General features: G+C 36.6%; 1 protein-coding gene and 1 pseudogene across 3 annotated transcripts; one reads left to right on the forward strand and one right to left on the reverse strand.

The window, feature by feature from the left end:
• Positions 1-5,990: 5,990 nt before the first annotated feature.
• On the forward strand, positions 5,991-19,444 carry BKGD (beta-keto-L-gulonate decarboxylase). Of its 3 annotated transcripts, XM_037030694.1 has the most exons (8): positions 5,991-6,102; positions 7,748-7,846; positions 12,922-12,995; positions 13,390-13,491; positions 14,893-15,069; positions 16,141-16,290; positions 17,330-17,446; positions 18,382-19,444. In XM_037030694.1, exons 1-8 carry the CDS (start codon positions 6,048-6,050, stop codon positions 18,553-18,555), a joined length of 948 nt encoding a protein of 315 aa, XP_036886589.1. In that variant the 5' UTR covers positions 5,991-6,047; the 3' UTR covers positions 18,556-19,444. The 3 variants fall into 3 exon arrangements, with proteins under 3 accessions (XP_036886589.1, XP_036886590.1, XP_036886591.1); XM_037030695.1 differs by lacking the exon at positions 14,893-15,069; XM_037030696.1 differs by lacking the exons at positions 5,991-6,102; positions 7,748-7,846 and having other exon boundaries at positions 12,927-12,999.
• Positions 8,594-8,944, reverse strand: LOC118976282 (UPF0711 protein C18orf21 homolog; annotated as a pseudogene).
• Positions 19,445-20,328: the final 884 nt, after the last annotated feature.

Consider the following 20,328-nt stretch of genomic DNA (forward strand, 5'->3'; position numbering starts at 1 on the left):
CCAAGAGTTGGTTAACGTATCACTAGAGATAAATTATTTTTCTCAGTTTTTTCCTCTTAGTTCCCTGAATAGTTACTCACTATTAAGATAAGACAGTTTAAACTAGCTTAGTTTTGATGAGGCTTCCTCACCAAAGTTGTTACAAAATGGAATAAACTGGTTTGATTTGTCCATTTTCAGACCTCTTGCGTCATTTTACAAACCACTACACCTGTCTACTCTTAGTTTAGAGTTAGCATCATCTTGGGATTGGAGAGACCTGGAAGGTAATCTGGTCTCTTCACTCAATTTTGCTCCAAATGTTGAACCCAGGCAGAAAAATTCTAATCCTGTAGGCATTTCCAGTCTATGAAATATTGTGAGCTCCAGGACAGATATTGCATGTCTTATCCACTGCCATATTTAGCAGCAGGCCCAGTCATGTAATTTGGGAGGCTCAGTACAACATGAAAGTGCAGGGTCTGTGGTTCAAAAATCGGGAAAAATATTAAAGGTACTAAAATATAACTGATCTCCTTCTGTAATCCCCTTTGACTTGTCATGGTGTTTTAATTAATAACATTAATTTGCTATTAATTATTGATAGCATTGTTGATCGTGCTATTAAATATTATGCTATTATTAGTATTAATTTGCTATTCACTCAAAGACAATTTTTAAATTTAAACTACCAGCATGAATTTTACTACTCTTTATATTGTGCAATGCCAGTTTTAAATACAAATATAACAACATTTAACTCGTACAGAATTATTGAAATTTCACAATTTGTAGTTCATAACTCATACAACTACTGTTGTTACTAGAACAGTGGAAAATGCACAAAAGTAACTCAGCTGTATTTATTTTACTTTCTCATGTACACTGTGGAATCAGTGTACCAAAACACTGTGGAATCTGGGGACTTTGAATCTCACTAAAACCCCATGGATCATGGATCCACATTTTTAAAAAAACCCTGAATTTTATGTTTAGCTTTATGTAAACAGGGTTAGTTAAGAATGGTGGTGGGCCTGCACAGTGCACCTCCTCTCATTCCATGCATACTCCATTGCCCTCTCAGTCTTAAACAAAGGTTCAAATATAAATTTAAGAATTTCAAGAGGACAGTAGAGCGTTAAACCAAGTACCATTCTGAGCATACAGCTTGGTGTAACTACACTAGTTGTGTTGATGGGAGAGAACTGGTTCTCCTTGCTGATGCATGTAAAGAATTTACAGATCAGCAAATCTATTAGCGTTTAAACAGTTTGTTAGTGACCTGTTTTCTTGGAAGAGAACGGGACTGGGTAGATTGGAGTGGGGGTGGGGGGGTGAAAGGCAAAGTTTCGGGGCAAAGCAGGGTGGTAAAAGTAAGAGCGGCTGAAGAACAGGGTGGCAAGCCCCTGGTGGTCAGAGGCCCAGTGGCCCAGGAGCCAAGAGCACCCTGAGCCCCCGAGAGAGAGAGCAAGTCTTTTGTTCTGAGGACTTATATAGGTGGTGGGATAGGAGAGAAAAAGTTACATGTTGATTAACGGGTAAATGTGGTGCCAGCTTTCCTGGGGGAATGTGACTACCCAAGCTTAGGTATGTGTGGGGATCTATTAGCCCGAATCCTTATCTTGCTCCAGACTCCATTTGTTCATCTTGTTGTAAAACAAATACCTGACAGGAGGCAGTTAATTAAAATTTGGGCAGTTACCCAAAGTTGTTTATGGGCTATTTCTGTAAGCATTAGGAACTCCTTCCTAAAACAGATAGTGACCAGAGGTAGACAATTAACCAAAATTGTTTTATAGGCTGCTTCTTTGGGCACCAGCGACCTTCTCCTGCGTTCCAGGCCCTGGGATGAAAGTAGTTTCGAGGCTTTCTTTTCCAGATAGTGGAAATACTACATAGAATTTCAAGGACTTCTTTCTTTCTAACAGTGTTTCCTGTGATGTTGGAACATCTGGCAGTATTATCAGACCAGGCTCAGGACTACTTCTGAGTTAGTGCGTGAGACATATCTCCTTCCTCCTCTCTGCCTTGGTTTACTATTTAATCTACCTACTTGGGAAAAGGCATTTCCTAGCAACCAGGATGCTAGACGCTGACCAGTAACAGCAGTGCAGCCTCAGAGTTCTTCCTATGCTGTCTCCTGCCTCATTTGCACACACATGAAGCCAGCCTTGTCCCAGAGCCTTGGGTCTGGCACATTGTAAATATTCAGTAAATAAGTAAGGCTGAATCGTTGTCCATTGTTTATTAGGTACTTGGAAGGGTTAAAAAAAAAAGAAAGAAACAGGGCAGAAAGGAGTCACTTTTGCTAAGTCCTGTCACCAAATCAAAATTTAGTAACTAACCTAATTGCAGTTTCAGTCTCCCAGGGGTGGAATTTTAAAACAATTGTTTTAGAATATTTTGATTAAAACCAGTGAGGTAACCTACTTAATAAAATCCCTGCTAGTCCTTTTAACCCAAAAGAAGAGGCCCTGGCCTGAAAATAATCCTTTTGTTCTTTTGCTAATAACTTATCTGCCACACTCTCCTGACTATAAATCCTTTCCATTTTGTATAACTCCTGGGAGTGAGAGTGCCTTTCTGCTTGCTGGATGGGATGCTGCCTGATTCATGGATCTCTTAGTAAAGCCAATTCAGTCCTCAAATGTACTCAGTTGAATTTCGTTCTTTCATGGGAGACGGATAGGATAAACACATCCTGTCTTCAAAGAGATCACAGTCTAGCAGGAGAAACAAAGCAAACAGATGATCACAGGTATACTCTCGATGTTCTAAGATCACACTAAACCAATTCTTCCTTACTGTGAGCTCAAATGTGTCATTCTTTCACTAATTAACTCACATATAAGTTCTAGTTTTACAGTGTGTCAGATTTGGCTTGATTTCTGTTTCTGCCACTTACAATAGCTTTGCAGTGTCAAGTAAATAATGTAATCTGTCTAGCTGATTTCCTCTTCAGAAATGAGAACATCATGGTTGTAAGAGTTTTTGAGAGAATGTCTGTAAAGTGCCTAACATAGTGTCTGGTACATAAGATGTAGTTAATGAATAGTTCATGAATAGTTTGGCCCAGGTCAGGTAGCTCAGTTGGTTAGAGCATCATCCTAGCATGCCAAGGTTGTGGGTTTGATCCCCTGGTCAGGGCACATACAAGAATCAACTAATGAATGGAAAAAATAAGTGCAAGACATACACTACTGCACTGCCTTCCAGGCTTTTGGCTTGCCTAAAGGTCTGCATTTCTAGAGCCTTTTGGGCTATAGCCCCAGGGTTGGGCTTTGTTTCTATTTTGATGAGAAAGAAAATTTTTAAAAACTGACCTTCTTTTAAAGGTAGTGAAGGGTGTAAAATTAGGATATATTTGTATTTAAATGAGTAGAAGTATCTAGAGTGCTTTTATTATCCTCATTACAAGTAACATGATATTCATTGAGCAGATTTTGACATGTTCTTAATTAGTACTTGCTAGTTTATGATAAAGAAAATATGTTATGGTGTTAACACTTGGTCCTGGCTGGTGTGGCTTAGTGGATTGAGCACCAGACTGTGAAGCAAAGGGTCTCTGGTTCGATTCCCAGTCAGGGCACATGTCTAGGTTACGGGCCAGGTTCCCAGTAGCGGGCACTTGAGAGGCAACCACACATTGATGTTTCTCTCCCTCTCTTTCTTCTTCCTTTCCTCTTTCTCTAAAAATAAATAAATAAAATCTGCCGGGATCCAGCCTTGGCAGGTCTCAGGGTCCAGGAAGGATGGATGGCGCAGGCAATGAATGAAGAGTCAGACACCTGATTGGATGCCGGAGAATAGCCCACCTCTGAGTGTCTCACCAAACTCTGAGTTTGATTTAAGCTTTATTTTTATAGAGATTATTAAATATCATTAAAGAATAGGTGTATGGCATGGTCGGTTAAGCAGAAAAAATCAATACAAGATAATTAGGGAAAATACAGGAAATCCCACAGGCTGAGTCATGTTACACAAAGGTTATTTTGACCAGGAGAGCCATCAGTCAGACAATTAGAAATAGCTGTATCTACAGAGTTTCAAATGTCTCATCCATGAATAGATGTTAATTAAAGTTCTTAGAATTTGGCATGGGTCAAAGGATATGCTAGACTGGACAGTGGTTATAGGAAATTCATTACAAGGCCTTTGTGGTGTCTAACTTAACTATCTTTCTGTCTAAAATGTTTCTTTGTATACTATGAACTCTGACTCCTTAGTAATTGTTTCTTCATGCTTAGTTTGTAATAGGTAACCAGCTTCTCCTGTTTCTTTGTCTGTCAAATTCTAATTAATATATATTCCTGTCTAAGATAAAGGAGGGACAGTTATTCATCAACTTTTAGACATTTAGGGGCTATTTCATTAGGGGGGACTTTGTTCTCTGGCCAAGAAATCATTTTGTACAACTTCATTGGAATTATGTGGATCATTGGGCCTGAAACACATGTGTCTAAAAATCCCACCACCTATTAATTGCAAAGACAAACACGCAAGGAGAAATAGACAGGAAATCCAGCCACAGTTACCTCTGCTGTGCAGATGCATCTCATCTGTCCCAACTGTGTCAAGGGATGGGTGCTGGTTGGCTCCCGACAAAAATCTTTAAAAAAAAAAAGATGTTAACACTTGGAAAATCTAAGTGAAGAGTATACAAGAATTATTTGTATATATTTTCTGCCCATCTGAAATTATTTCTCCCATCCAAGTACTAACCAGGCCCGACCCTGCTTAGCTTCCAAGATCAGACGAGATCAGGCACGTTCCGGGTGGTATGGCTGTAGACTGAAATTATTTCTAAAGAAAAAGTTAAAATGTCTAATTCCTGAACAATTATAAATTATTCAATTAAAAATATGAAATAATTGAAGTATAATTATATAGGACTTTGGAGACCAGATTATGAATGTTAATTAAAGAGATAATAAATTTTGGTATTTGATAAAGTACCTAAGTAAATGTCAAGTTTTAAGTGTACGCAATAACATGTTGGTGGGGGCTGTGTAGGTTGACATCACCATTGAAACTAAAAACCCAGTTTCTAAGAAACCCGTGACTTGGGAAAAGTTTAAAATAAAAACCTTGTTTGAAAGAATCTTTCAGTGATGTGGAAGGGCCACCTTCCACTTACTACGTAAGCATATACCACAAACTCTTCAGATTCATGAGGTTTCCCATTAACAGTTGGAGGGGGAGCTGCACTAGTGCTCTTAGACACCCTCCCACTTTTGCCTTTGCTCCTTGCTGCAGCTGGCCTAGACTGAGAGTCCCTGCCCACCTTATTACTTTTGTTTGGGGTTTTTTTTCTTTTACCTCCATTTTATTTACCTCCTTCCGCTTGCACACTTCAACAACTGGAACGATTGAGGTAAGATACTAACTTCTGTGTATACATGCCTACTTACCATAAAATATACTTAGCATATATTTTTAAACTATCAAATTATAATTGGTTAGGTTTTTAGAATAATTGAACATTAAAGTTGCTCACTAAGAAAGTACACTTTATTTGTAAATGAAAGTCATATGAATTTGAAAAGCCAATCCCTAAGAAACTTGTTTAATTTTTAGCCTAAATGTCAAACATAGAAAACACAAATGGCCTATTGTAAAAGTACTTGAGTGTTCTGTACTGTTATCTACAACTATTTAATCATTTCTTCATAAACCTTGATGACTATTTGCTTCAGGAGCTACATTTTTTAATGTAACGATTAGAAAACTCCATGTTCAGACATTCAATATATGACTAAAGAGAGTGAACCATGTGCCCTCTTGGTTTGCCAATTCCTCTTGTCTATTTTAAATATCAATTATTTAAAGTATCAGTATTAAAAGGGGTTATTTGGGCATTTTCTCATTGGGAATATTGAATCCTAGAAGCTGTGGCTGCCTTTCTGTGAGAACAGAAACCTAATGCCCTTTTACCCCCTTATATAACCGAACTCGTAATGTTCACTTCCAAAGCAGCAGCTGTTTGTGCTCGGTGCACTGTGAACTCCTGGGACGATTAGCCTACAATAGCTCTATTCACACATCCTCACAGGTAAAGAAGAAAGAAAATGGCCTGTGCGGAATACTCTTTGTATGTGCCAAGTCTAGAGGAACTCGTTGGAGGTAAATACAATAATAACTTTGCTTTTAACATTATTTTAAGGGGAAAAATACAAATATTCTGAGATATGATTTATGCGATAGTACATTCAATACAGAATTCGTTTTCCTTTTCAGTATCTGTTCTGTACTGTCTTTATTGAATCCAAAATTCTGCCTAAAAAAATTAAACTCTCAATTTGAAGAGCCTTGATAACAATTTTACAGAATGAAAATACATATAGTAATCCAAGATTTAAGGGTGTGTACTGCCCGAAGAATTACCTAATTTTGTTTTTACTAACTTTTTACCAATTACAATAGTCTTTATATGTATAACCTACTGCAGTGTATTAATCAAGTTCCCAGTATACTACTATACCTCACCCCCTATGACAGACTGCCAGTGAACTTAATTTGCTTACTGTCTGCATGTATTTTTATGTATTTCACCTTGTTCAAACAAAAATTTAAGGCAGCTTCACAAAATTAATTAGGAGGGGAGATAGACAATTAGTAAAAAAAAAAAAAAAGAAAAGAAAAATAGGAATATAAAATAAAGACAGGAATAACATTAATCCAAAACTGTATAGCCTGTCAGAATGCTAACATTTGTTTGACAGCCTTCGGTTCTACTCTGATGGTAACTCTAAAACCTACCTTTATTTCTCAGACTCTATCTGTCCTGGTAGTTCTTTTGTCTCCTTGAGAAGGTCGAAATCAAGAAGTGTGCTCAAGCCTTACTTGGCTGTGGTTCTCCTCTTAGACCTTCCTGTTTTTTTCCTAAATTGAATGGCAGCTGGTAAACAGTTTGTATTGCTAGAACTCTTTGCTTGTATTTCTTTTCTGTTAGCCTGTCTCTCTTCCCTGACGTAACCGCTAAGGCTAGATTTCAAATCACTTCTTGTTTTTTGAGAGTCCGATTCTACAGGACAAAGTCATGGCTGACACTACGAGTAGAGAAATTTTTAGAAGAACTTTTCATCCTTAAAAGTATATTGCTCTTAGATTTATAACTTGGAGATATCTATGTTTTCTTTTTACTTTTTTATTGAATCAATATATCAGTGGTAAAGTACACTCATCTTAAGTGCAGAGCCTGATGAATTTTAACTTGTTTACACCCATGTCACTACCATGAAGATGAAAATATAAAGTATTTCCAGCATTCCAGAAGGCTCCTTCATGTTCTTTCCCTGTAACTGTTCTGACTTCTGTCACCTTAGATTAGTTCCCTTTTTTTGAAATACAGGTAAGTGCAATCATACAGTATATAGTACTCTTTTGTGTCTTCTTTTGCTCAGTGGTGAGCTTTGAAGAGTTATTGCATATAATTGCTTACTTTCTATCAGTTTAAATATTTACATTTCAATAGGTCTGGAATCCTCACCCCCAAAGAAAGGTAGTTCTCATCTGAGTGCAGAGTTTCTCCTTAGTATTTATAATCACTATGATTTATACTGGTATTTATGTGACTTAGTTTACATAATATCTTGTGATTAATTGTGTCTAAAGTCGAGTTACACATGCATTTATTAGTAAGGCCATTTCTCCCTCTTTTTTTAATTACAAAAGTTTAAGTTGGAAGTGTGACACAAAAAAGTTGAGGAAAGATTTGATATGTGGTAACAAATTTTTATCTAATGTTAGGTAATTATTTTCCTATTAGTTCTGCAAAAGGGGTTAAAGGATAACTTCGCTGATGTCCAGGTCTCTGTGGTTGATTGCCCTGATTTGACTAAGGACCCATTTACCTTTCCTGTAAAAGGTAAGCAGTTTTTGTGATTGTGGTAGCTTTTTTTCAATCCAGCTCTTTTTCTGAAACCAGAATTATTTTTAAGAATTATTTTAAAATATATACTAATAAAGGATACTGTCCCAACTTTTACACTAAATTCTGCCTAATTTCTGTGCTGATTGTTCTCTTATATTGGTCAGATTTCATTTTGTACCCTTGTGGAAAAATGTATTTTATGTACTTTTATAATTTTCAAAGATTACATAAAACAAATTCAGTAGGCTATAATCCTTGATATTATTATGAGTTATTTTTTCAGGAGTAATGTTCAGATTTTACTAATATACAATTATGTAGACAATTGTGGGAAAACAAGAACACTCATAGTTGATCATTTTCCCAAATTAGCATTGTGGACACCTAGAAAGGAGTAGACCCTCTCATACAGGTCTGATGTCCGTTATGAAAGGAAATGACAAATAATGAAAGCTTAATTAAGGGAGGAGAGAACAGTATAACCACTCAGTGTCGGTATGTATCTTTACTACTTGCAAGGACTTTTCATCTTTTTTTGATTCTCAGAACCACCCTGTGAGGTAGGCAGGTTGTATTCACTCTAATGAGGTATTTTCTCCATAAACATTGAAGAATACCAAGAAAAGTTTGCTTTTGGACCCTAGTTTTCATGTATTTAAAGAAAAAATATGTTTTTAAAAAGATGTTTATCTGAACAACTTTAGTTTAAAAAATTGCATTAAATGTTTCCTAGTCCATCCTTTACAAAGAAGATAAGAAATTTCGGAAGTCCTCCTTTGAATTGTTTTGGGATTCACTCTAAGCAACTTTTTCAGTTGAGAGAAGTGTTTGCTTTGTTCACACTTTTTGAGGAGCAAATGGGTGTTGACTGTGCAGAAGTTCTGAAAATCAATGCTGGGCTCTTGCCTTACTATGATTTAAGTTCACGGAACTGAGAGTCTTTCTGGTGTCTTCAGGCTGAGTTTACTCACAGGAGTGATAGGAAGGCTTTTCAGAACTGACAGAAAGCTTCTACTTTTACTGTCATGTTTAACTGTCTTTGCACATTTTACGAGTGATCAACAATATATTTTTGGAGTTTTTATATTTTTCCAAAATTTTGCTTTCTTTAAAATGGAATTTTTTCTTTCAGATTTTTTAATTTATTTTTAGAGAGGGGAAGGGAGGAAGGAACATCAATGTGTGGTTGCCTCTGCATGCCCCCTACTGGGGACCTGGACTGCAACCCAGGCATGTGCCCTAGACTGAGAATCCAACCAGAGAACCTTTGGTTCACAGGCTGATGCTCAATCCACTGAGCACACCAGCCCTGGCTGAATGTATAATTTCTTGCTTCTCTATTAATTAGTTTATGTACCCAGGGTGTCAGTTTGGGCTTGGGTTTAAGGCGCATTAAAGAATTATCCATAACCAGCAACTGGAAACAGTACACATACGTTCCTTCAAAAGTGCTTTTAGCATAAGAGATAGCGGGCCTGGCCCAGTAGCTGCCCTGAGTTTCACGCAGGAGCATCAGGATAGTGCTTCTGCCTCATCGCCCTGCTGTCTCCACGCTGTTAAGATTGCTCTATCCAGCAAAGCTTTCATTTAGAATAGAAGGGCAGTGGCTCAGTGGATTGAGCACTGGCCTGTGCACCAATGGGTTGCTGGTTAGAATAGAAGGGCAGATAAAGTGCTTCTCAGATAAGGTCAAGTTCAAGGAGTTCATCATCACCAAGCCCTTATTATATGAAATGTTAAAGGGACTTATCTAAGAAAAAGAAGATAAAAGATATGAACAGTGAAAGGACAGCAAACTCACAGTTATTAACAACCACACCTAAAACAAAAGCAAACTAAGAGGACAGCTAGATCAGGAACAGAACCATAGAAATGGAGATCACATGGAGGGCTAGCAACAGGGGAGTGGGAGGAGGAGAAGGGGGGAGAAGGTACAGAGAATAAGTAGCACAGCCCTGGCTGGTGTAGCTCAGTGGATTGAGCGCGGGCCTGCGAACCAGAGGATTGCGGTTCGATTCCCAGTCAGGGAACATGCCTGGGTTGCAGGCTGGTTCCCTGCAGGCCAACTCCCAGCAGGGGATGCACGAAAAGCAACCATACATTGATGTTTCTCTCCCTCTCTTTCCCCTCTAAGGATAAATAAATAAAATATTTTTAAAAAAAAAGAATAAGTAGCACAGACGGTAGGTAGGAAATAGACATGGGGGAGGGTAAGAACAGTATGGGGAATACAGAATCTAAAGAACTTGTGACACATGGACATAAACTAAATGTGGGGAATGGTGGGGGAAGGGGAGTGCAGGGTGGAGGGAAATGAAGGGGGGGATTGGGACAACTGTAATGGCATAATCAATAAAATATATATATTTTTAAAAAAGACCTGATGACAAGAGGAGATTCCGGAAGCTGGATCCCCACCCCGCCACCCTGCCACCCAGCAGAGGGGCGGATTTTGACGTAGGGATCCGAGCTCCCTTCGGAAACCCTCGTGCTAGATGAGGACTTCTGGTTTCTTTTGTGAATCATTGATAATAAATGAGAGGGGTTTTTTGTTTGTTTTTCATTGCTCAAGTGACTGTATGGAAACTTAGTTTAACTTTTGTTTTATTTACTTATTCAAGATGTGACGCAAATTTAATACAATAATACAAACTTATTATTGTATTTGAATTATATATTAAATACTTATGTCCCTTCAACAATTTGCCAAGTGATCAGCCAGCCAGTGTTTAAAGTGAGAATAATCACTGAAGTATTAATTATTATTAAAGGGAAATTAATATTGGTTGAGTAAGTATAATTTGTCAGAGTATGATAAAGACCTATATTTGATGATTTAATTTTTATAACACTGCAAGGAAGTACTAGCTCCCAGTTTATAGATGCAGAAACTGAAGCTCAGAAAGGCTAAGTAAGCTCATTGTGGACCATCAGCAAGATTCAAATGTAGGTTTACTTCTAAAATCCAACCTTCTCCCACTACACCCTACCATGATGAAAAATTTGAAGATAAACACTAATTAATACACATTCACTTTTAGTATGCAATTGACATCTTTGTTAAAAAGTAGTTTTACATGCACGTTCTGAATAGTTCTTTCTCTGCCACAGTCAGATTTCAGTACCTGGATAGTAAGCTAATTAATGTATCTGGGCTTCACTGTGTGTATGGGTGGGTAAAATGTTCTTTTGGGGGTCTTTCCATTTCAAGTAGTCTTTGATTTTAAGTAGACCTATAAATTCTAGAAGTTTTGTGTGCTAGATGACACACATTTTCTTCCAGATAGTAATTTATCTTCACACCTTGAAAGCATTTAGTATAATACTTTTTTATAGCCGTGTTTCTTCCAATTATAAGATTAATACACTCTCCTCCACTAAAAATAAATTTTAAAAATAAATAAATAAAAATCAGAAAACATGGAGGGTACAAGGAAAAAAAAGTTTAATCTTAATGCTTCATCTCGAGAGTTATACTTTGAAAAAGTTTTCTGATCAGTAACTTGTGAGTCTTAAAATTACTAAGGAAGCCATATACATATGTATGACCTTTTGTAAACATAGTTAGGCACTTTCTGCATGAACTGGTCTTATTGAAGTCTCCAGTGACCATGGTATGTTTACTAGTAGTATTTGATCACCACATATTTCATACTGTTAGCCTATTGTTACCTGACATTCTCTCTCCCCTTGGTGCTCCTCTCTCCTTTGTTCTTTTGACTCTTCTTCCTGGGTGCCTTTCCTACCTTCCTGATGTTCTTTCTTCCTCATTTTTTCCCGATTCCTTTCTCTTCCCAGCAGGCTCTTAAATTTGGATGTTTTTCAGAACTCTTTCCTTAGCCTCTTCCTATTCTGTACAGTCTGTCTGGCTTTTCCATTTATTCCTGTGTTTTTAATAACTATTCAGAAACAACTTTAAATTCTGTACATCTCACCTAGATCTCTTTTTTCTTAGCTGTAGATCAGTAATTCCAGCTGTCTACAGGACATCTCCACCTCTATATGCTAAGGACAACCTGAGGTCAGCATGTCTAAAATTTAATTCATTTTCTCACCATTTTCTCACCATCTTGCCTATTCTTTTTTTGTTCTTTTCTTAATGCCCTCTTCTCTAACTTTACAAGTAGTCACCATTTTTCGCTCTTTACTTTTCTTTTCCCTGGACTACTAAAATAGTCCTCTAATGCTTTCTCTGAACTTCAGCGTTACTGTCACTTATGATAAAGAGTCTAATCCATGAGCAATTTCTGCTGATCCCATGGAAAATATTTACAAAATCCCTAAAACAATTGTGTACATTTATCTTCTGTGTAGCTGAAGAAACAGAGCAATTCTATCTATTGTGTAATGATTTTAGTATGAAACTGACAAGACTACTTTTTCTCAGACAAAAGGTAATTTTTTTCATTCTACATTTTTAAAAAATGCCTTCTCACAAATTGTGTCTGACTGTACCTGTGATGTTAAATAAGAATGTAAGTAGAACATTCCTAGCATCTGAAGTCTACCTGTAATTACTTGCCATTTTTGTAAACAGCCTTAGGAAAAAACAACTTTTAAAAAAATATTTTATTTATTTACTTTTTAGAGAGAGGGGAAAGGAAAGAAAAAGAGAGGGAGGGAAACATCAATGCATGGTTGCCTCTTGCATGCCCCCAACTGGGGACCTGGCCCACAATGTAGGCATGTTCCCTCACTGGGAATTGAACCGGCAACTCTTTTTGACAACCCAGCATTTTAAAGGAATAAGTAATTATAGACTAGGAATTAAATTCTAGAAATCTCATCCATCCCAAGCTTTGGCCTCATTTCTAGCCCTTTCCCTATAACCAACTTTGTACTCCCTTTGTGCTACCCACTACATCAAGTCATGCTTGGTTATGGCAATCTGAGAGTCACAGGTAGTTAGAATAGGTCATGGGTCCTGGCAATATGCATCTTCCAACCCCTATTATTTGTAAAACTATGACAATGGAGTTATCTCTCTTAATAAATTAAAGTAGAGTCATCTGGCATTTTATAGTACTTAATGTTAAGTATTTACTTATGTTTAAGACTTTTTTTTTTAGGCATCTGTGGGAAAACTAGAATTGTGGACGTAGGAGGTGTGCCTTACTTATTGCCTCTTGTAAATAAAAAAAAAGTAAGTGTACTTTTACTCTTCACATTCCCATGAAGATTATAGAATTTGGGTCAATTCCTTATTTTTTTATTTATTTTTAGAGAGAGGGGACAGGAAGGAGATAGAGAGGGAGAGAAACATCAATGTGTGGTTGCCTCTCATGCGTCCCCCACTGGGGACCTGGCCTGCAACCCAGGCATGTGCCCTGACTGGGAATCGAACCGGCGACCCTTTGCTTCACAGGCCCACGCTCAATCCACTGAGCTACACCAGCCAGGGCGGGTCAATTCCTTATTGTTAAATGATCATTGACCAATATGGCAAGGAAGGGTTAATGGATGGACACAGTGATAAAAGGAAACCGGGGAATTTGTGTAAGTTAAGATTTAAATAATACTGTTTTCCTCTTACATAGGTTTATGATGTAAATAAGATTGCGAAAGAAATCAAGCTTCCTGGAGCTTTTATTCTCGGAGCAGGGGCAGGCCCATTTCAGACTCTTGGGTTCAATTCTGAGGTCAGCATATATATCATTATTTTATTTTATTCATTAGACTTTGATTTGTCTTTCTTCCTTTTACTTCCCTATCAGAAATCCTACTTTCTGAATGAATTGTAAGTGGTTGATGTCATGTGTTTCTACAGATTTGCTACTCTTTGATACGTGGAGCACAGCACATGCTCCAGTTGGTGCAGCTGTAATGGAGCACTAATGTCCAATTTCAGGTTTTCTTAGGGTGTACACTGTTTTAGATGAGCACGAGGTCCTGCTGTGGCCTGCTGTGCATCTGGATTGTGACGCATTTTCACCCTTAGACATCAGAGGATTCCTAGCTGCTCCATCTGTGTTTGCTTTTGGCACTAGAGCAGCTTTCAATTAGTAGATGAATGGAATATTTAATGACCTAGCCAACGCCTCCCCCATTCCTTTCAGAGCAAATAGTAGGAACCTACTCCATAGTATGATTATCTACAAAAGGAATAGTATGTTATCTTTTACTGTGAATGTCACTACATTTCCAGCATAAAAATACTGCTGTTTCTTCACATCTCATAAATAGAAGAGTGAACGATCTCTTCAGTCTGTCCATTCTCTCACAGCTTTTACAGATGTGACCACTGGTCAGTAATCATACAAGTTTGTTTGTTTTTAATATCCTGCAAGATTTTTTAAATACTCACCTGAGGACATATTTATTGATTTTAGAGAGAGGGGAAGGGAGAGAAAGAGAAACAATGATGGGAGAAAGTAACATTGATCAGTTGTGGGGATTGAGCCTGCAACATTAGGCATGTGCCCTGACCAGGGGTGGACCCACAAGCTTCTGGTGTACGGGACGACACTCCAACCAAATGAGCACCCTGGCCAGAGCTAATCATACAAGTTACTTTGGAAAATCATATAATTTGCCTAGTGTTCATGAAAGAAAAAATTTTAATTACACATTTTAAATAAAGCAAGTATTATAATGTAAGAGGAATGCTATAAGAAATACTGTAAACACTTTATAAAAAATTTTATGTTTTAAAAAAATTTTGATTTATTGATTTTAGAGAGAGGGAGGAAAGGGGGGGGAGAGAGAAATATTGATTTGTTGTTTCATTTATTTATTCATTGATTGGTTGATTCTTTTGTGTGCCCTGATTGGGGATCAAACTTCAACCTTAGTATATCGGGATGATGCTCTAACCAACTGAGATGCCCGGCCAGGGCTCATCAGTTTTTTAGTATTTGTAAATCTTTAACATTTTGTTTTGAATCTAAGATTAAGTAGTTCATATTTCATGTTTTATTATTAGATCTTGAAATAAACTGTCTTAAAGTATAGGATAAAATTCTGTCACATTTTTCAAGAGATCCTGTTTGGAGAGACTTACTGGGATTGACTAATTTTACCTTATTTACTTTTCTTTTCAGTTTATGCCAATTATTCAAACAGAAAGTGAACACAAACCTCCTGTGAATGGTAGTTACTTTGCCTGCATTAACCCTGAAGATGGAGGGTGCCTGTTAGAGAAGTACAGTGAGAAATGCCATGATTTCGGGTGTGCGTTACTGGCTAATCTTTTTGCCAGTGAGGGCCAACCTGGAAAGGTGATTTTGTTTATAAAAAACACAATGTTCTTCAAAGAATCTTAGCTAAAAATTTGAACTTCTATTGCCATAAATATGGTTTTCTAAAGAAAATCCAAAGTGCCTAAGTCAAAGCTATTTAAATAACCCAGATATGAAAGATTCAGAGTCCTACAGGTAGAATGAAACTCATTTAAGACTGAGGGTAAGAATAATACTCAGTAAACAATACTCTTTTTCTAAGGAACTAAAGGGTAACAGGATATTCATATGGGAGTGAGTCAAACAGATAAACCACATAGCTGATAATACAGAATGTCAACCTATAATTAGTATACATGCAATTTGTTCATTCCTGACTAATCAGACATTGAATTAGATAGACATGATGGTAGCAAAACAACTGTAGCAAGAAGGAGGTAAGGAAAATTAATGCCTCACTTCAGATGTCCTTACTGTTAGTACACAAAAGATGATTTCAGTTTTAGTAGTTGTGAGAACTCTTAGATTTTATAAATACAGATAGCTAAGTAAGCTACTTTGAGAAATGAGGTAATGAAGTAAAAATACCTAATGAAGTGAAGGTAACCTGAGTCCAGAATTTTAAAGGAGTGAGAAAACTTAATCATTTTCCCCTCCTCTGCAATTAAATAATATGGTTACAGAAGATTCAGAAAGTACTATAGGTAGAGTAAAGTCTCATTCTGAGGTTACCTAAACCTCAAACTGAAGCTACATGAAATACGTAGTAAGCAATAAATACCCTTTCAGCCAGGGAATTCTCAGCCTTTGACCATCTCAACATTAATGATAATATCTAGAGTTCACTGTAAAGTATAGCTATAAGGCTTTCTCCATCCAAGAAAGCATGAATCAGACATTAGAGTAAATGATCTATAACATATATAAAGTATATATTATTAATGAAGACTTACAGAAGATTGAGATACCTCAGCTTATATGTGGGTGCTGTAAGCAAACAAGTGAATATTTGCTTGATGGCATTAGATTGTATAATGTTTCACTTTGGTAGTTACTTATATAAAATTTTACACCTTAGAACAATGACATGCATACCTATCTCCTCCCTAGGTCATTGAGGTAAAAGCCAAAAGAAGAACTGGGAAACTTAACTTTGTAACTTGTATGAGGCAAACTCTTGAAAAACATTATGGAGATAAGCCTGTAGGGATGGGAGGTACTTTCGTCATTCAGAAGGGAAAAGTGAAGACTCATATTATGGTAAGAGCCTGTGGGGGCACGAATACATGCAAATGTAAAAGTGATTACAACTTAATTTCTTTTTTATTTTATCAGTAAAGCCATCAGAAAACATATTGTTTTAATAGCTTTTTATCCCGTTAATTTAAAATGGCACGCCACCCGATGCCGAAAACAGGGACACATTTGTGAAACTATTTAATTACTTTTCCAAATTGTTTTCCAAATTATCTAACTGCAGATAGAATTAGAGAAAAGTCTATTGTTAACACCAAATGATTATAGGATTGTACAATCATTATGGAAAACAGTATGAAGTATCCTCAAAAAATTCAAATAAATGGAACTACGATATGATCCAGCAATTCTATGTCTGGATATGAATATATATATAATCTCCAAAGGAAACTAAATCAGTATCTGAAAAAAGATAACTGCCCTCATATGTTCACTGCAGCATTATTCACAATAGCCAAGTTAGGAAAACAACAAGGAAAAAAAAATCCTGCCATTTGCAATAACGTGGATGAGTTTGTGGGACATTGTACTAAGTGAAATAAGCCAGACACAAAAAGACAAATATTGCATGATAGTGCCTATATGGAGAATCTGAAGAAGTCTAAGCTAGAGAAGCAGAGTGGACTGGGGGTTGCCAGGGGGTCGGGAGTGGTGGTGGTGGGTAGGGAGATGTTGGTCAGAGGGTACAACCTTTTGGTTACAAGAGGAGTAACTTCTAGAAAACTAATGTACATCACGGTAAATGTAGTAAATAGTAATAAAGTATTGTGTTCTATAGGATGACATATGAGAGTAGGATGAGGGTATACTCACAGGAAAAGTGAAAGGCTATGAGAAAGATATAGTAATAGACTGATTCCTTCATTTATTTATTCATACATTGATCGGTGATCCTTTTGAAAACTGAAGTGTATAACTTCTTTTGATGCTGAAAATCGTTAGTAGAATGTATAACAAAGCTTAAAGTTTTTAACTTAACATAAAATTTTAATTCTCAGTAGTATTCAGTATGTTTACCTGTTTAATGATCTTTTTATTGCAGTCTCCAGAATTTTCTTCCTGTCCATTGAACTCTGAAGAAGAGTTGAACAAATGGTTGCATTTTTACGAGATGAAGGCTCCTTTAATTTGTCTGCCAGTTTTTGTCTCCAAAGACCCAGTAAGTCTATGTTTGTCTTTTATATGGCAGTACACCACAATGATAATGCTTGGTTTTTAGGATTATTGGTTTTTTTTTTAGAATTAGACACTTTTTGTGTTATTTAATAATTAGGATAGGCTCTAGAATTATCTTGAAACAACCCTGAGTAAGACAGAGCAGATTTTACCTTTGAGAAAATAAAGTCACACCCATTTTAAATAATACCCAAAGTCATGTTATTAAATAGTAGAATCACAACAGGGTTCATTTTATTTGCTGTTCATTATACTGTTCATTATATCCTAATACTATACACTAGGAAAAATATTATCATATAGTCCAATTCAAAGCAAATATCTACCAAAATACTGGATAGCAATATTTTTTGATCCAATGATTTCATGTCTAGGAATTTATCCTTAAATATTTGCATAAGGGTGTAAAATGATTAGTTAAAAGGTTATTCATGACAGAATTGCTATAATAACCAAGCAATTGGAAATAATCAAAACATCAGTTGGAAAAGCAGTATGTACATACAGTGAAATACCATACAGGTGAAAAGAATAAGGAAACCCTTTTATGATCTGATATACAGGGATCTCAAAGCTATATTGTTAAATAAAGAAAAATAATATGCAGCACAGTGTGTACAGAGTGCTACCATTTGAGTGAAAAAATTAAAAGTATATCTCTCTGGAAGGATATGAAAGAAACTAGCTACATTAGTTACCTGCAAAGAAAGGAAGTGAGTAGTAAGGGCAAGAAATGGAAAGATGTATTTCACTGAATATATCCTTTTGCATCCTTTGAATTTTAAATCATATGAATGTATTACCTACTTAAACAATAAGATAAAAACCACCATAACATAAATTTAAAAGGTCCCCCTCCCCTCTAAATATATTCTGTCCGAAGCAACTTGAATATTAACAGCTCATCTCTCGTCCCAGGGGTTTGACTTGCGGTTGGAGCACACTCACTTTTTCAGTCATCACGGAGAAGGCGGACACTACCACTACGACACGACCCCAGAGACCGTGGAATATCTCGGCTACTTCTTACCTGCAGAGTTTCTCTATCGCATTGATCAACCAAAAGAGACCCATTCATTTGGGCGAGATTAAACCAACTGCCACTAATTTGGAAAAAGAAATGATTAAGTTAATAATTGATTAACTAATTGATTGATACAAATATAAAATCTAATAGAAATGATGTCACTACTTAAATTCATAATTTCGGCCTTTGAGATGAAAGGTATGTTGACATTACACTGTGTCATGTCATGGATCTGTCTGAAAAGGCTTATTGGGAACAAAGATACCTAAAGGAGCTGTTCTTCATTATTCTTTTGTTCTAAAAAACCAGTCTTACATTTATACTGTAAACATAAATATGACCTGGAATCATGTGATTGGTTATTTTTACATAATTTACATTTGTTTAAATTATTAAAGCTTTCAAATTAGTATCAAAACTGCTAATTAGATACTAGAAAAATCAGTGTTGGGAACTTTGATAGTTGTTGAATCTTTGTATTGAATTTTAAAAATCCATTTTAGAAGTCAGAGTGCATCAGAGTGCACTTTTTTCATCGAATAAGGTGGTCAGAGGGAGAAACTTTACCCCTGTGGGTGAAGTTCAACCCCACTCAGAGTTCCCCCATTGCCTTTCACAAGCATTAGCAACTAGATGGTCAGCCATGATCCCTCATCTGTTTGGGCTGCCAACCAGAAGCAGCTTGTGCCTTGTTGGTTACTTGTAAGAAGGGAAAAGAAAGAGTATCAAAATATACATTGAAGTAAGTATATTTTAACTTAACTTGAGGCTATTGCTAAACATGACCACTATCCTTCGAGAAATATAAAATTATACTCTGATTATAATGGTTGAAATTTTCCTCAGTGTTCTTCTATAATCATTAGTCAGAAATTAACTGTAACTTACTAATGCCAACAGTGTGGAGATTTAGGAGCTCTTTAATACTAAACACATAATAAACCTTAAAAAATATTTTTTATTGTCTTCAGATATTAGTTATAACATGTCCTTTGAGTATAAATTACTAAATATTATTTTTAAATAAGCACTATTTGTAGCAAAAAAATGAATAAAAATTATATATTCATGATATGATTTTGTGTTTCTTTTTAATATTCGACCTCTAGACCAAACTAGTATTCATTCATTCAACCAACAGGTATTAAATAGCTACCCTGCCCTCTGGAACATAAGTGCAATCACTGCTATAGCACTAGTGCCTTTAACAGTGCCTGCCCAAAGCAGACATTCAATAAATGTTGGTTTAATGAATGAATGAATGGGTGGGTGATTGTGCTAGAGACTTCACTAGATGCTGGCATTTATTATTTAATCACTTATATACTAGAGAAGACAAATAATAAGCAACTATATAATATATCAGGTGGTAATAAGTGCTATGAAGAAAAATTTGCATTGAATGGACTGTAAAAGTGGATGCTGTTTTGTTGTGGCCATCCTACACTGAAACAGAATGAATGCCCACCCCATCCAAAATTTGGTTCAGAGGCTGAGACTAATGAAGTCTCACCCTCACTGTCTCACACACCTCTGGCTTGAAAGGGTTTATTCGCATAATGAGGCTTTCTAGGGAAAGCAGGGCAGCTCCCCAGCAAGTTCAAAAATGGCTTGAGAGAACAGGGAAAGGAGACTGGCTTGGGGTTTTTATGGTGGTTAGAGGGGCGGCCCAGAGTGATGGTTCCGCATGCAGTCTGGATTTCCCACCGGTGTCCGAGAAAAGAGTATCCATGCTTTCTTATCAGCCTGCCCGAATGCGGAGCAGAAGGGGTAAGGCTTAATGGCTGTCAGTAGTCAAACATCAAAAATGGAATCAGACCCTGTATTATACATTTTAC

This window comes from Sturnira hondurensis, unplaced genomic scaffold, assembly GCF_014824575.4.
Source record: "Sturnira hondurensis isolate 20B ecotype Veracruz unplaced genomic scaffold, ASM1482457v3 Scaffold0020879, whole genome shotgun sequence".
Taxonomy (NCBI): domain Eukaryota; kingdom Metazoa; phylum Chordata; class Mammalia; order Chiroptera; family Phyllostomidae; genus Sturnira; species Sturnira hondurensis.

Excerpts from the sequence above, each read along its gene's own strand:
- BKGD (XM_037030694.1), top strand. The coding sequence starts at position 6,048 with ATGGCCTGTGCGGAATACTCTTTGTATGTGCCAAGTCTAGAGGAACTC. Across the intron at positions 12,996-13,389 it reads CTCTTGTAAATAAAAAAAAA|GTTTATGATGTAAATAAGAT; the intron begins GTAAGTGTACTT and ends CCTCTTACATAG. Across the intron at positions 13,492-14,892 it reads CTCTTGGGTTCAATTCTGAG|TTTATGCCAATTATTCAAAC; the intron begins GTCAGCATATAT and ends TTTTCTTTTCAG.